Below are 13,575 nucleotides of genomic sequence, written 5' to 3' on the forward strand. Positions count from 1 at the left end.
GTGCTACAGAATAAGGGGAGTGGGTATCCCCCACCAAATAAAGCATAGTTTAATGAATACTAGTGGAAAGAAGTTAAATTAGTTAAATATTTTTTAAGCACCTCCTCTGTGCTAAGAATATTGTGAGGTGCTGGTGATAACAAAAATTAAAAGATGGTCTCCTTAAACTTTCTCCACGGTCTCCACTTGATCTTCCTCGGACCTCTCCTTTTCCTCCAACGGAGTCGACAGTGTCCTCTTTTGTCCACCATTGTACTTGGTGGGTATCTCTATTTCTTGATTCATTCATTAATTTGACAAACGTTTATTGAGTGCCTGCTATTTGCTAGGCACTGTTCTTGGAGCTATCATTCTAGTATGGGTGATAGATGGCAAACAGATAAATAATTCAACATTTGGTAGTGATAAGTACTTTGAAGAAAAATAAAATGTAGTAAAAGGATTGTGACAGGACTGCTATTTTATCCCAAGTGATCAGGATAGGTCTTGAAAAGGTAATATTTGTAAAGAGGCATGATTCAAAAGTGAGTAAAAGAACCACGCAAATATCTGGAGGAAGAATATTGCAGAGAGAGGGAGTGAATGACATACAGAGTTCCTGAAAAGAGACTCATTTGGTGGGTTAGAATAATAGTGGTGAGGCCAATTTGGCACAATGCAATGAGGGACATTTATGGTGGGGTAAAGGGACAGTTTATATAAAATGTTTGTGCTGGGTAAGGACATGGATTTTGGATTTGCATTTTATTCTTATGTATATTGGGAAACCATAGGAAGATTTAGTTAAGAGTTTTGAGGGTTTGGATTTTATTCTCAAATGTATTGGGAAGTCACTGGAAGGTTTTGAGTAAGCAAAAGGTATGTTTAAAAAAGGACCGCCCTGACTGCTTTGAAGGCTCTGCATAGACAATAGGAGGCCTTGATTGAAAAGAGAGAGACGAATTAGGACCCTGTTTCATTGGTCTTGCCAAGAGATGAGGGTAATAGGTTTTATAATCTTTGTTTAATCAGCCCTCAGGATATGACTTGGCAAATTATAGGAACTCAACACAATTTGTTAATTGTGTATAATAATACATGCATAAATGCTGTAGTGGAGATGAAAAAACTATTTTTTGTTAAATTTTAGAATTTAGAAGTTATTTCCATTCAGACAAATAAAAATGGAAAAAAAAGGTGTGCTATTTATTATTGATTTTTGCTAATTAGATCTTTTACTTTGTAGGTGGCACATTTTTACAACTCTATTGATCAACAAATGATTCAAAGTCAGAGGCCAATGATGTTACAATCTGCCTTAGCATTTGAACAGATAATTAAGGTAAGTGGACGTTTCATGTTATTATAATTAGATTTTACAAATGAAGTGTATCTTATTTCTTAGTTTTTTAGTATACCCTCCAGCTTAATATAGCCATTGATCTAAAGCTGTATGTTGCTCGTCAATGACATCTCTCACTTTTAATGAGTAACATTTTTTTCAAACTGTAGATTTAAATGGTTATAATGTTTCACATATTTTGGTGCTGATTTTGATCAATTGAATTAATATGTATAATATACAATTTGTATGCCATTATATTTTCTGATTCACTGAAGTGTGAGGTCTTTATACACAAGACTCTTTAGTACTTTTCAATTGTCTGATTTTACAATTTAAAATTTATTTGCTCTTTATCTATGTGTATTGAAATAACCACACATATGAAATTAGGAGAACCCACAGTAGTTTTTAAACTATATGTTACTATGTGACTGCTAACTTTTTGAAATCTATGTTTTTAATCTTCATAAATGACATATTTGAAAAATTATGTAGAAGAGGAATATACCCTTTTATTCTTCTTTTATTTGAAAGTAGGTAACTTGTTGGGTCATGATCCTGAAGACTACCCCCCAGGTTCTTTGATTTGCTAAGAAGACTCACAGGACTTGGTGTATAGTTGTATTCATAGCAATGATTTATTACAGTGAGAGGATGTAAGGCATAATCAGCAAAGAGGAAGGTGCATGGGGTGAAGACCTGGAGAAACCGGGCTTAAGCTTTTAAGAGTAGTCTCCCAGTGGAGTCACACAGGACATTATAATTCCCCCAGCAACAACTTGTAACAAAGTGAAGTGTTGTCTTACTAGGGAAGGTTATTAGCAACTTAGTGTCCAGGTTTTTACTGAGGGCTAGTCATGTAGGAATCTTCAGCCTAGTTATGTACCAAAATTCCAGGTTCTCAGAAGCAAATCAAGTGTTCAGCATAAACCATATTGTTTAGGTACAGTGAGCAACTCTTAAAAGTTAGGGTGATGGGAACCTTCCCAAACTTCAAGTTACCAGGTGCTCACTAAGGGCCAGTTTTTCAAGCAGGTCTTTTAAGGGATAGCAGTTAGACTTGCTATGTTAACTCATTTCTGCACACTAGTTCTCAGGCTTAAAATTAACTAGAAGTTATATAAATCTACATGAAATCTATATATAAAATTATATGAAACCTATAAAAACACTTTTTTCCTATTGCCAAAGTTCAATACGGGTTTATAATGGAAAGTTTCAAAAATAAACAAAAAGAAAAAAGGTCTTCTAATTGTACCAGCAAGAAATGTCCATTCTTAACTGTCTGGTACCTTTTAAACTTTGTTTTCTGTGCATGTTTATAAGTGTGTATTTTGCAAACGGCATCAGACTGTTATTTTGACATTTTCACTTAATATGTAGATTGTTTTAATTGTAAGCCTTCAGAGCTTTTTCTTTTCTGTTGTATTCAAAATAATATCTTGATATTTCTGAAGAGGAAACTTATTTTGAGAAATTGGGTTGTAAGAACTAAATAATTATATTTAATATATGTTAAATGAGACATTAGTGGATAAAAAACTAAGATAGGAGGAGAGAGAACTCTAAGAGTCTTTATAATTCTCTGGCAATTCAATATAACTCACTATATTGTAGAATATTGGAGAGCAGGGACTCTATATTTTCATACTCTCAAGTGATACAACAGTAAGTCATATATAGTAATTATCAATAAATGCTTTTTGTATAGAGTAGTTTATTGAATTTGTTATATAATTGTTTAGTTTCATTCCTTCATTAGCTATTTATTGAGGGCCTGCTGTATTTCAGAAACTTGCTATGCCTTACCACTTACCATTTCAAGTGAAATAGAGAAACTTTACTTCTATTTGGTCTCTACTCTCTCCACTCTTGCATATTTGTTGTAAGTATTTCCTCTGCATACGTAGATCAGATGGTGTTATAACTTTTTGTTTCAGTCATCCAATATGATTTTAAAAACTCAGAAGAAGTGTTGTTCAGCCCTGCTGACTTTACCTTGGTGGGAATTGGAGCACTGCCAGTCTTTGCCAAGCAGGGAGTGGAAGATCAGCTCCTCACTTGGTCTCACTGAAACTGCAGAGAGGTGGTTTTTCCACTGGTGTTAGTTGGAGTAGGGTGGTATTTACTAAAATGGTTTTCTGTTATTAGGCCATTGTTTTCCTTGTCCTTTGGCTAGAGGGCGTAGGCTTCTCCTGGAGCTTTATTTATCCCTGTGGGTAGTTCCAGATTGGAGACTTCTCCAGTGCCCTGTCCTGGATATATGGGTGACAATAAGGTGTCTTGTTTCTCCATTCCCAAAGTTTATTTGTTGACTGTCTTCTTATTTCTACCTTTCACTCTTCCTATGCTTGTTTGTTATGTTATGTCCAGGGATTTTTTTACTCATAAGAGGGAGTACCTGGAAGGAATGGGGCTACTCAATCTTGGCCAGATTGTTTATCATTTATAAAATGGAAAAATTATATGTTCTTTTTATTGCTGGTTGGTATTAGGGATAATTGAACTTATGATGTAGAATATTGAATCTTTTGGAAAAAAGAAATGTGTTTAAGTACCAAATGTCATTTGTTATACCTTAGAATTCAAAAGCGGGAAGTGGGGGAAAATCACAAATTACTTGGGATAATCCTAAAGAATTAGAAGGCTACATTCAAAAACTCCAAAATGCTGCTGAACGACTTGCTACTGAAAATAGAAAACTGAGAAAATGGCACACTACATTTTGTGAAAAGGTATACTGTATTTATGATATTGAATAAGCTATTGTTTAAAAAGTATTTAGGATATAATTTTAAATAACTTATTTGGAAAATATTTGAGACTTAAATTGCAAAAATATAATAGAGAGTTCATACTTACCCTTCACCCAGTTTCCTCTGTTGTTGACAACCTATATAACCTATATATAGTTATCAAAACTAAGAAATAGACTGTTTTTGAATTTTAAAACTTCTCTACTAATGTCCTTTTTCTTTTCAAGGATCCTATCTTGCATTTAATTGCTAAGTCTCTGTAGTCTCCTCCTCAGTCTTTCCTTGTTTTTATGACCTTGAAACTTTTGATAAGTACTGGTTAGTTATTTTCTAGAATATCTCTTGATTTGGGTTAAATGATGTTTTCTCATGATTAAATATTAGGATTATGCAATTTTGCCAGGAATACCATGGAAATGATGTTTGTCTTTCTCAATGCATCAATCAGGTATTGATATGTCTTATTTTAGATTGAGTTCACCTTGAGCACTTGGTTAGGGTGGTGTCTGTCCAGTTCTACGGAAAGTTACTACTATTTATCAGGTGATACTTTGATACTACTGTGTTCTCATTTTTAACAGGTGGTAATTCTTATGAATATTGATCTGCTTCGGCAGCAGCAGCGTTGGAAAGATGGATTACAGGAATTGAGAACTGGCTTAGCAAGTGTAGAAGCACAGGTAGAGTATGTTTTACTATGTATCTACACTTTGAAATATGAACTTTTCAGAATGTGAATATATGAACTGATGAAAAGTTTATGTTATTTGTAAATCTTTACTAAAGAATTCCTAATAAATTTAGAATTTTACTGAATTATACTTAAAGACCATAAATGAACAATGTATTTACACTTAAAAAATATAAAAGTTTTTATTTGTCTTACGGATTTTCAAATATCTCACTCAATTCAGAGTTCGTAGTTTTTCTGACTTGGTGTTGGATATCTATCATTTGTTAGTTTTCTTTTAGCTGATTGTAACATCTTTAGAACACAAAGTTAAGTTTAAGCTGAAGCTTAATGATTGAAATGAGTCTATTTTAGAACTTTTTGGGGGCAAAGTTTCACTTCTATACACATTTTGATATGAGATGATATATACCAAAGTGGCTAGTACAGAGCCTGTTACATAGTATCTGGTAATGGGATCTTGATAGAATATGAGTTAGATTTCTTACATATTCACATATATTTTTCAATCCTTAGAACTTTAAAAGAAACAAGAAGTATTAGAATTGATATATTTATGGTTATGTGGAAGCAAAGAAGTATGTGAAGTATCCTAAGTATTCGTTTTACATTTAACATGTTACATTTAACATGATTTTACATTTAACCTAATTTTAAATGTGTGATGAATTGTTTAGGGAGTAGGAAGGGAAGAGAAGAGCTATACTTGATATAGATTTTTGAAAAAGGACTAAAACAGTTCACACAAACACAAAAAACTCTTGTTTTCATTACCGTTATCATGAGATAAAATCCATATAAAATCTGTTTAGTATTAACTTGATTTTTTAAATCTTACTGACCTTTTTGTGTTCTGTTCATAAACATGAAAATTAGAGAGTTTCATATTTGATTCTATCTAAACTCTGATACTACAAGTAGCAATTAAGGAGTTGCAAGTTTTAAGATATTTAAAATGATTTTTTATTGCATATAATTTTACTTTGTGATATGAAAGCATTAAATGAAAACCCTACTATCTAATTTTTAAATAAAAAATGTAACTATAACATATTAGGGATTCCAAGCAAGTGACATGCATGCGTGGAAACAGCACTGGAATCATCAACTGTACAAAGCTCTGGAACATCAGTATCAGATGGGCTTAGAAGCACTTAATGAGAATCTACCAGAAATAAATATAGACTTAACATACAAGTAAGATTTTTTGAAACACAGTTTAATTTTCAATTTATAATTTTCTAGTAGATTATATTTCAAAGTTACTTATTTACTTTCAGACAAGGACGGTTACAATTCAGGCCTCCTTTTGAAGAAATCCGGGCTAAATATTACAGAGAAATGAAGAGATTCATCGGTATCCCTAATCAGTTCAAAGGAGTGGGTGAAGCAGGAGATGAATCGATTTTTTCTATTATGATTGATAGAAATGCAAGTGGATTTCTGACTATTTTCAGCAAAGCAGAAGATCTCTTTAGGAGATTGTTAGCTGTTTTACAACAACATAGGGTATGGGACATGTAATTTTCCATCCTGTTTTAATCTTTCATCCAATTGAATTAGTATTAAATGTACAAATTAATCGTATATTTTGTGTGGCATAAAATAAAAATATGGCAAACTAGAGAGCCAGGGTTGAGGATTTTTATACAAGTTATATTAATGCCACTGATAAAAAGTTACATCAAAACATTTTTTTCTTTTCGTCTTTAACTATTTGAAGATTGAGAAACTAACTTTTTAAAAATTATTTTGTCAACTTGGAATGCGACATGATTCTGTTGTGTCAATTTTAATTCCTTTCAGGAAAATATGTCCTTTTCTCCATTCTTTGAAACAAGAACAATCTGTGGAGGAAAGTCTTCAAAGTTAATGAGATCGAGATGATTTAGCATCTTTTGTTTAAGTGCATCATTACCAACTAACTGCAAAGATAAACCTTAATTGCATTTATCGCTCACTTATGTTCATTGGTTAGACTATGACTGAAAATTTGACCAGTTTCATAATACAATACAATGGCAATACAATGCTTCTGTATTTTAGGTTTCTAGAATTAATTGAATGTGGATACTTTCAGATTTGTATCCTGTAGTGGCTCTTGGCTTTAAAGAAGTGATTCTATCTCTGTATACATCAAATTTGAGAATAGACTCCAAAGAAAGGGTTTTTCAATCTCTTTGAAAGAGTTTTATGGTCATTGTATTTTATGTTAAATAATTTTTTTCTGTTCATTCTTTAGACTGTGCAGTAATGATTATATTTAGATACTTAAATTGAAATTTACTTGAATATCTCTTTTTATTAGTTGGGTCCTAATCTTTATTAATAGTTAGATCCTAATCTTTAAAATGTTTATTGGTTCTCTTTTTTTAATAATATTTTTTTATTCTTTAAATAGGAATGGATTGTAATTGGGCAAGTTGATATGGAAGCTCTAGTGGAAAAGCATCTTTCTACTGTTCATGATTGGGAGAAAAATTTTAAAGCACTGAAAATAAAAGGAAAAGAAGTAGAACGACTTCCAAGGTATTAGAAGTTAAAGTAGTAGCACTTATGTACCATAACAGTTTTGCCATGGGACAGTAAAGGTACTATTTACTTAGTGGCACTGAAGTCAAGTAAGTCACTTTCATACCTCCTCAAGAGCTCAGCTATGACACTTGAGTGTCACCTGAGTAGGGCATTACTGAAACTAAGACTCTGCTTACTGATCCTAATTGGATAGACTAGATTGAAGGAAGTGGCTTCTGTCCAGATCTGGCATGAGGAACTAATATATGCTATGCATAGGCACAGTTTAAGAATGGTAAGAAGCTACTGCCAAGAGCATAGTAGAGGATGTAAAACTAATGACATTTGACTCTGCTTTTATACTGCTCTGCTTCCATTAAGAATGCCCTGGGAGGCACACAACACAGTGCTGCACCTAGTATTGCCCTAAATGTGGAGGAAACACTCTGAGGGGCATCTCATTACCCAGCTACTTGAGAATATATCCCCCTCACTATTTGAAATTTATATAACTGGAACCACTCTTTGTAATGAGCTCTATGAAAGGCCTCATTTAATTGTGTATATATTATCTATAAAGAATAATATCACTTTTATTAATTCATTTGTTCATTCTTTCAATAAATATTTGGTGAGCATATGTAATACATAAAATCTTGTCCTATGAGAGTAAAACGAAGAAGAAGACAGAATACCTAAGATCACCTTGCTTGCTCTCTGGTAGTGCAATAAGTCAAATATATTTGATGATTAAGTCAAATACACCTAGGGGTTCAGAGTGGGCTCCGGAGTTGATGGCTCTTACCAGCTTCATGACTTTGACAATCATTTAGATTTTGTGAGCCTCAATTTTCTCAGCTTTAAAATAGTTACAACTATAGTATTTATTTCATAATATTTTGAGGATTAAATGAGTAATTTGCATATAAATTATTGGCACGATGAGTTCTCAATAAATGTTATTAATTGTTATTAATATCAGATAGAATAGTCTATACTCCATATTAGAGATTGAATTAGGCTATGGAGGTTTCCAGGATGATGATATCCATCCATTTGTGGCAAAATCAGGGAAACTTTTGTTAAGATAGAAGTACTCGAACTAGGATTTTGACATATAGAAATGAGTATTGGAGGTTAAAGAAGAGACTCTCAAGAGAGAGATTTATATGCTGAAAATAAGTTGATTATTTGAAAATTTGATTAGAATTAATGTTTTCTTAGAGACTAGAGGTGATGTTCCTGGAAATGGGAGGATAGGTATAGATTTGGGAAAGTATTACATTCTAAATTGGGGAATTAGGATTTCGTTCATGTTGGAATGGTTAGCTAGCTATTGAAGGTTTCTAAACAGAAGTGTGTCAGTACCAAAGCTCTACATTGGGAATGTTAATTTGGAAATAACAAGCTGCATGGTTGAGATCCTGGAGGAAGAGAGGTTAGTCTCTTATCATCCAAACGACCAGTAACAATTAATTGAATTAAGTTTTTGGTACTCAAAAGGGGAGAAGGAAATATAAGGTATTAAGAGGTATTATTTGTAGAGAAAGATGAAGAATGAGGAATAGAGACAAATAATGAGGATTTGAACTTAGGTGATTCGAATAATGATAGTGCCATTATATTTGTTTGAAGTAAGGAAAAGATAGCTCTTGCAATACTTCTATATGAGGTTTCTAATCTTTGTTGGATACTGTCTTTGATCCCAGTCATGCCCGTCTTGCTTGATTTCATGCTGTCACCTGACTGCTCAAGGACCTCTATTGCTACCACTATTTGTTCATTCCTTATTGTAGAAGCTTTCCTATTTATGCTTCTCTGCCAAAGCTAAACAAAACAAAAAGAATGCCTGTCTCACATTACCTTTTTCGTTTTGTTATTTCTTGCTAATAAGTTAACATGTATTCCTCTAAGCTAACATATACATATATACATACATTTATTTTATGGGTACTTTTTGAAACTATGCTGTATGATTAGAAAAGCCATATTCTAATGATGTTATTTCAGATACTATAGTAAGGATATAATTTTTGGGTAGGTTGTCTGACTATTTCCGTTTTATCTATGGCTGAATAGAGCCTCAGCTGCATGTTATCAAGATTTTCAAGTGAGAGGCGAATGTTAGTCTTTTCCATGGGATTCTATAATCAGTATAACTGTGCTATAATCAGATCACTTTATGTCAACTTGTTAGCAAAATGCAGTATAATTTTTTAGGTTTATAAAATCATCTATCTTTATGTATCAAATATTAGAAATCTTGACACTTTATGTGTCAGGAATTCAAAAATCACATTAACTTTATCAGGCAAGTTGGCTCTTACATGTTTTGGTGCAGTTTAAATTTCTCTAGTTAGTGGGTAATTGAGAATAAATAAATGAAACTTTAAGAGAAAATTATATTTAAAAAATAAATCTGTGAGTATTTAACACTTGTAAACTTGCTTTCTAAGATTGTTACCTGGCTCTATGGTTTAAAAAGGACAAGTAGTTTTCTAAATAATCTTTGTGACCAAAATTATCAGACTTTTTTTTTTAACTTTGTATAATTTAAGCTAAATATATGACATTTTCCTCAGATAAACAAGTCTGGTTCAACTTCTGTTTGCTTAGAACATTACAATTTGCATTAAGAGTACTGTGCAAAGAATTAGCGTTCTTAAAAATGTATGCCTTTTTTCTGATAATTAAACTAGTACATTTGGACATATTAGCACATATACTTACAAAATTTGGATTGTACTGTATCCTGCCATTTTTAGTTAACACTATTTCATTAGTATTTTGCCATGTTATTACCTAGTGCTCAAAAATGTAAGTTTTAATTGTATGAATGTACAATAATTTATTTAAGCATTTCTGCATTTAGCTTGTTTCTAATTTTTTGCTATTATAATTATTACTTTGATGAAGATACTTGTATATAATCTTGGAGTCTGCCCTGAAAATTTCCTTAGGATAAATTCTGAAGGCAAAGTTACTAAGACAAAGGCTATACATAGCATATACCTATTTTAAAATTATTTGATACATTTTGCTAAATTGCTCTTCACAAAAGTTGCATTATTTTATACTTGTACCAACAATTCTGAGAGTTGTGTTTGCCCACACAATTGAAGATATGCATTAACAATTCATTATATTTATGTCAATTTGATAAGAAGTGTCTTTTTTTCTTAGTGCCTTAATAATCTACATTCACTTTTTATCTCTATTTTCTTTTCCTTATCACTATTGTTCGTACTTTGCAGGATAGTGAATTTATTTTATAAATATTTTATTTGTGACAAATAAAGCTTGTAAATATTTAAGTATATTCATGTTGATACTTTAGCAATTTATAATTACTGCCTTTCTTAATGAACTGATACAATGATATAACAAAATCATTGTTTAATGAAAAACTTCATAATAGTATGTGTAAGGCATTTTTGCTAAATGAAATTTAAATGTGCTTAAAGATCACAATAATACTTTTAAGTTACATTTTAAAATGTATTATAAAAAATCACAATGTGAGAATTTTTTCTTCTAATTAGCCTTTTTAATGTCCAAATATGTTCATTGGCATTTTTCAGTGCTGTCAAGGTAGATTGTTTAAATATTAATTGTAGCCCTGTGAAGACTGTGATTGACGATCTCATCCAGAAGTTATTTGATATGCTTGTTCTTTCTTTGAAGAAGTCCATCCAGGGTAAAGATATATTTTTATTTTTATTTTTACTTAATTATAGGAGAGAGGTATGTACTTTGATAGTTATGAAATATGAATCTTAATGATGATTAAAATAAAAACTGATACAAAAAGTATTATAAATAAAATATGCTTAAAATGATAACTTTAATAAATAAGAAAGTCTATGTTCAACTTCTAAGAGGTCTAAAAATAAAGGCGTTTTTATTATTTGCTGTCTGAGCTAGTGTCAGTTTGTTGCATATCTTACGGAGAAAGGTAGGCAATTCTGGTTATAATGTGTTCCTTTTATCTCTTCAAATGACTACTATTTTCTAAAATTGTACACTTTCTTTTTTCCTTTTAACTGAGATGTTTTAGCATATTATTTAAAAGACTGAAAAAGTCCCCAATTTTGAGTAAAATTTACTAAGAATGAATATATTTTTACCTTTTACTTAACATTTTTAAGTACAATGTGAAACAAGTAAACTTTCATGAGAAGAAATTTCTTTGCTTATTACACATTTTGAAATTATGTTATATGAAAGCAAATGATAATTTAGGGTTTAATGTATTAGATTACAGTCTAACACACTTTGATTTAGAAATTTTATAACCGAATATTTTTCGTGGTAATAATATTTCTTATATTTCAATGTTACTTATGCAGCTCTTTTACATGAAATTGATACCTTTGTGACTGAAGCTATGGCAGTCTTATCAATTATGCCCCAGTCTGTGGAAGAGATAGGTGATGCAAATTTACAATATAGTAAGCTACAAGAGCAGAAACCAGAGGTGAGAATCACAACATAAAGTTTTTAATTTGTTTTTACTGTATTGGAAATGTTTACGTTAGGTATTTTTTGTGATTAATTAGAAATATATAATTTCAGTATTATAAGGAAGTCTGTGTAATCTGGTCCAGTCGATCAACTCATGATCGGACTATTGATGTTATATGGTATAATGAAACAATAACAATAATGCTTATTATTGTCTTCAGAAAAAATTGCAGTCTGTTTTATGATGTGGCATATTAGAATAAGACTAAACTTAAATAATTCATGCTGTTACTTCCAGGGTTGTAATCTTAGGATGGTTAATATGAAGTTAGAGAAGAATTAGGAATTCTCTCTCCCTCCTCCTCCTCCTCCTTCTCCCCTTCCTCTTTCTCCATCAACCAGAGGAATTTAATTTCAAAAAACAAATCGGATTATATCTCTCTCTCTCTCACACACACACACACACACACACACACAATGGAGCAGCTCATAATTAGAGACAAAGATGAGTGTGGTAAAGATTCATGAAAACAGTATCCAGAAGGCTAGAGCCCAGAAAAAGCAAGCCAAAGTTTTATAAAATATATTATGGATCATTTGAGTTATGTTTAGAGGAGGAGGAGAAATAATTCAAATCAGAATACAATCTTTTATGTATCCCTACTATGTGATAGACTTAAAATTATTAAGAGAGTTTAAAGGTGACTTAAATAATACACCTTCATGGTGGGAGGAATTACAAACTTTTTATGATATGATAGGCTTAAAGGTATAAAGACGGTTTAAGGGCAAATAAAGTATACTTCTCTATTAGAAGACTAAAGAAGGAACAGCATTATGAGCTGTGGCAGTTAGCTAAAGCACAGACATATTAATTCATTATTTATTATTTATAGATTACCCGATATATTTCAGGCATGGTGCTAGGAGTTGGGGTTGCAGCTGTGAACATTATCTGTTCTTATGGACTTCACATTCGTGTGTGTGTGTGTGTGTGTGTGTGTGAGGGGGGAGGAGAAGGAGGGGAAGAGGAAGAGAGAGAGGCGGGAGGAGCCAGAGAAGTGAGAGAACAAGCATGCTCAACTGGGCAAGTGCTACTTAGGGTGGGTGGACATGGAAGACCTCAGAGAGATGACATCTGAACTCAGACCTGAAAGATAAGGAGCCAACCATTCTGAGGTCTGGGGGCAGATCATTCTAAGTAGAAAGAACAGCAAATACAAAGATCTTAAGGTAGGGAAGGGACTTAGTGTATGCTCAAGGAAGGTATAGATGTAAATATTGTCAAGAAAGTTACCAAGAAAATCATAGTATTCAAGGAAGAAAATATTAGGTGAAATTGGAGAGGTATTCAAGGACCAGATTATGAAGATACTTTTAGACAATCATAAAGAGTTTGGATTTTTTTCCTAAGGGTAATAGAAAGTCCTTGGAGGTATTTAAGCAGAGAGCAACACAATGTGGTTTACATTTTGAAGCAATTACTCTGGCTGCTCTGTAGAGAATGGATAGGAATGAGACAAAAGTAGCAGAAAGTCTAATTAGTAGGATATTGCATTTGGTGGATGAGAGATGACAGAAACATTACCATGTAGTAGCAGAGATGGAGAGAACTGAGGAAATTGATGATATATTTTAGAATTAAAACCAAGATTTTTTGATGAATTAGAGAAAGAGAAGTAAACATGTCTCTTAGCCTTTTGGCTTGAGCAGCTGGGAAGCTAATGATACTAATTATTGAGCTGAGGATGACTAGAGAAGAAAGGTGTTTGAAGATTGGAAGTGGTGGGGATTGAGATCTCAGGTAGAAGTTGAATGAGGAATAT

The 13,575-nt window shown here is 32.2% G+C and overlaps 1 protein-coding gene across 2 annotated transcripts in view; it reads left to right on the top strand.

Moving 5' to 3' along the window:
* DYNC2H1 (dynein cytoplasmic 2 heavy chain 1) overlaps positions 1-13,575 on the top strand; it is a 258,081-nt gene that overhangs the window by 16,746 nt on the left and 227,760 nt on the right. For both annotated transcript variants that reach the window (XM_025043743.1, XM_006907520.3), the window contains exons 13-20: positions 1,226-1,321; positions 3,907-4,059; positions 4,662-4,760; positions 5,829-5,968; positions 6,052-6,280; positions 7,173-7,300; positions 10,867-10,982; positions 11,635-11,762. In XM_025043743.1, coding sequence (XP_024899511.1) covers positions 1,226-1,321; positions 3,907-4,059; positions 4,662-4,760; positions 5,829-5,968; positions 6,052-6,280; positions 7,173-7,300; positions 10,867-10,982; positions 11,635-11,762 — 1,089 coding nt within the window. The remainder of the gene's footprint in view (positions 1-1,225; positions 1,322-3,906; positions 4,060-4,661; positions 4,761-5,828; positions 5,969-6,051; positions 6,281-7,172; positions 7,301-10,866; positions 10,983-11,634; positions 11,763-13,575) is intronic.

This window comes from Pteropus alecto, unplaced genomic scaffold, assembly GCF_000325575.1.
Source record: "Pteropus alecto unplaced genomic scaffold, ASM32557v1 scaffold12, whole genome shotgun sequence".
Lineage (NCBI taxonomy): Eukaryota > Metazoa > Chordata > Mammalia > Chiroptera > Pteropodidae > Pteropus > Pteropus alecto.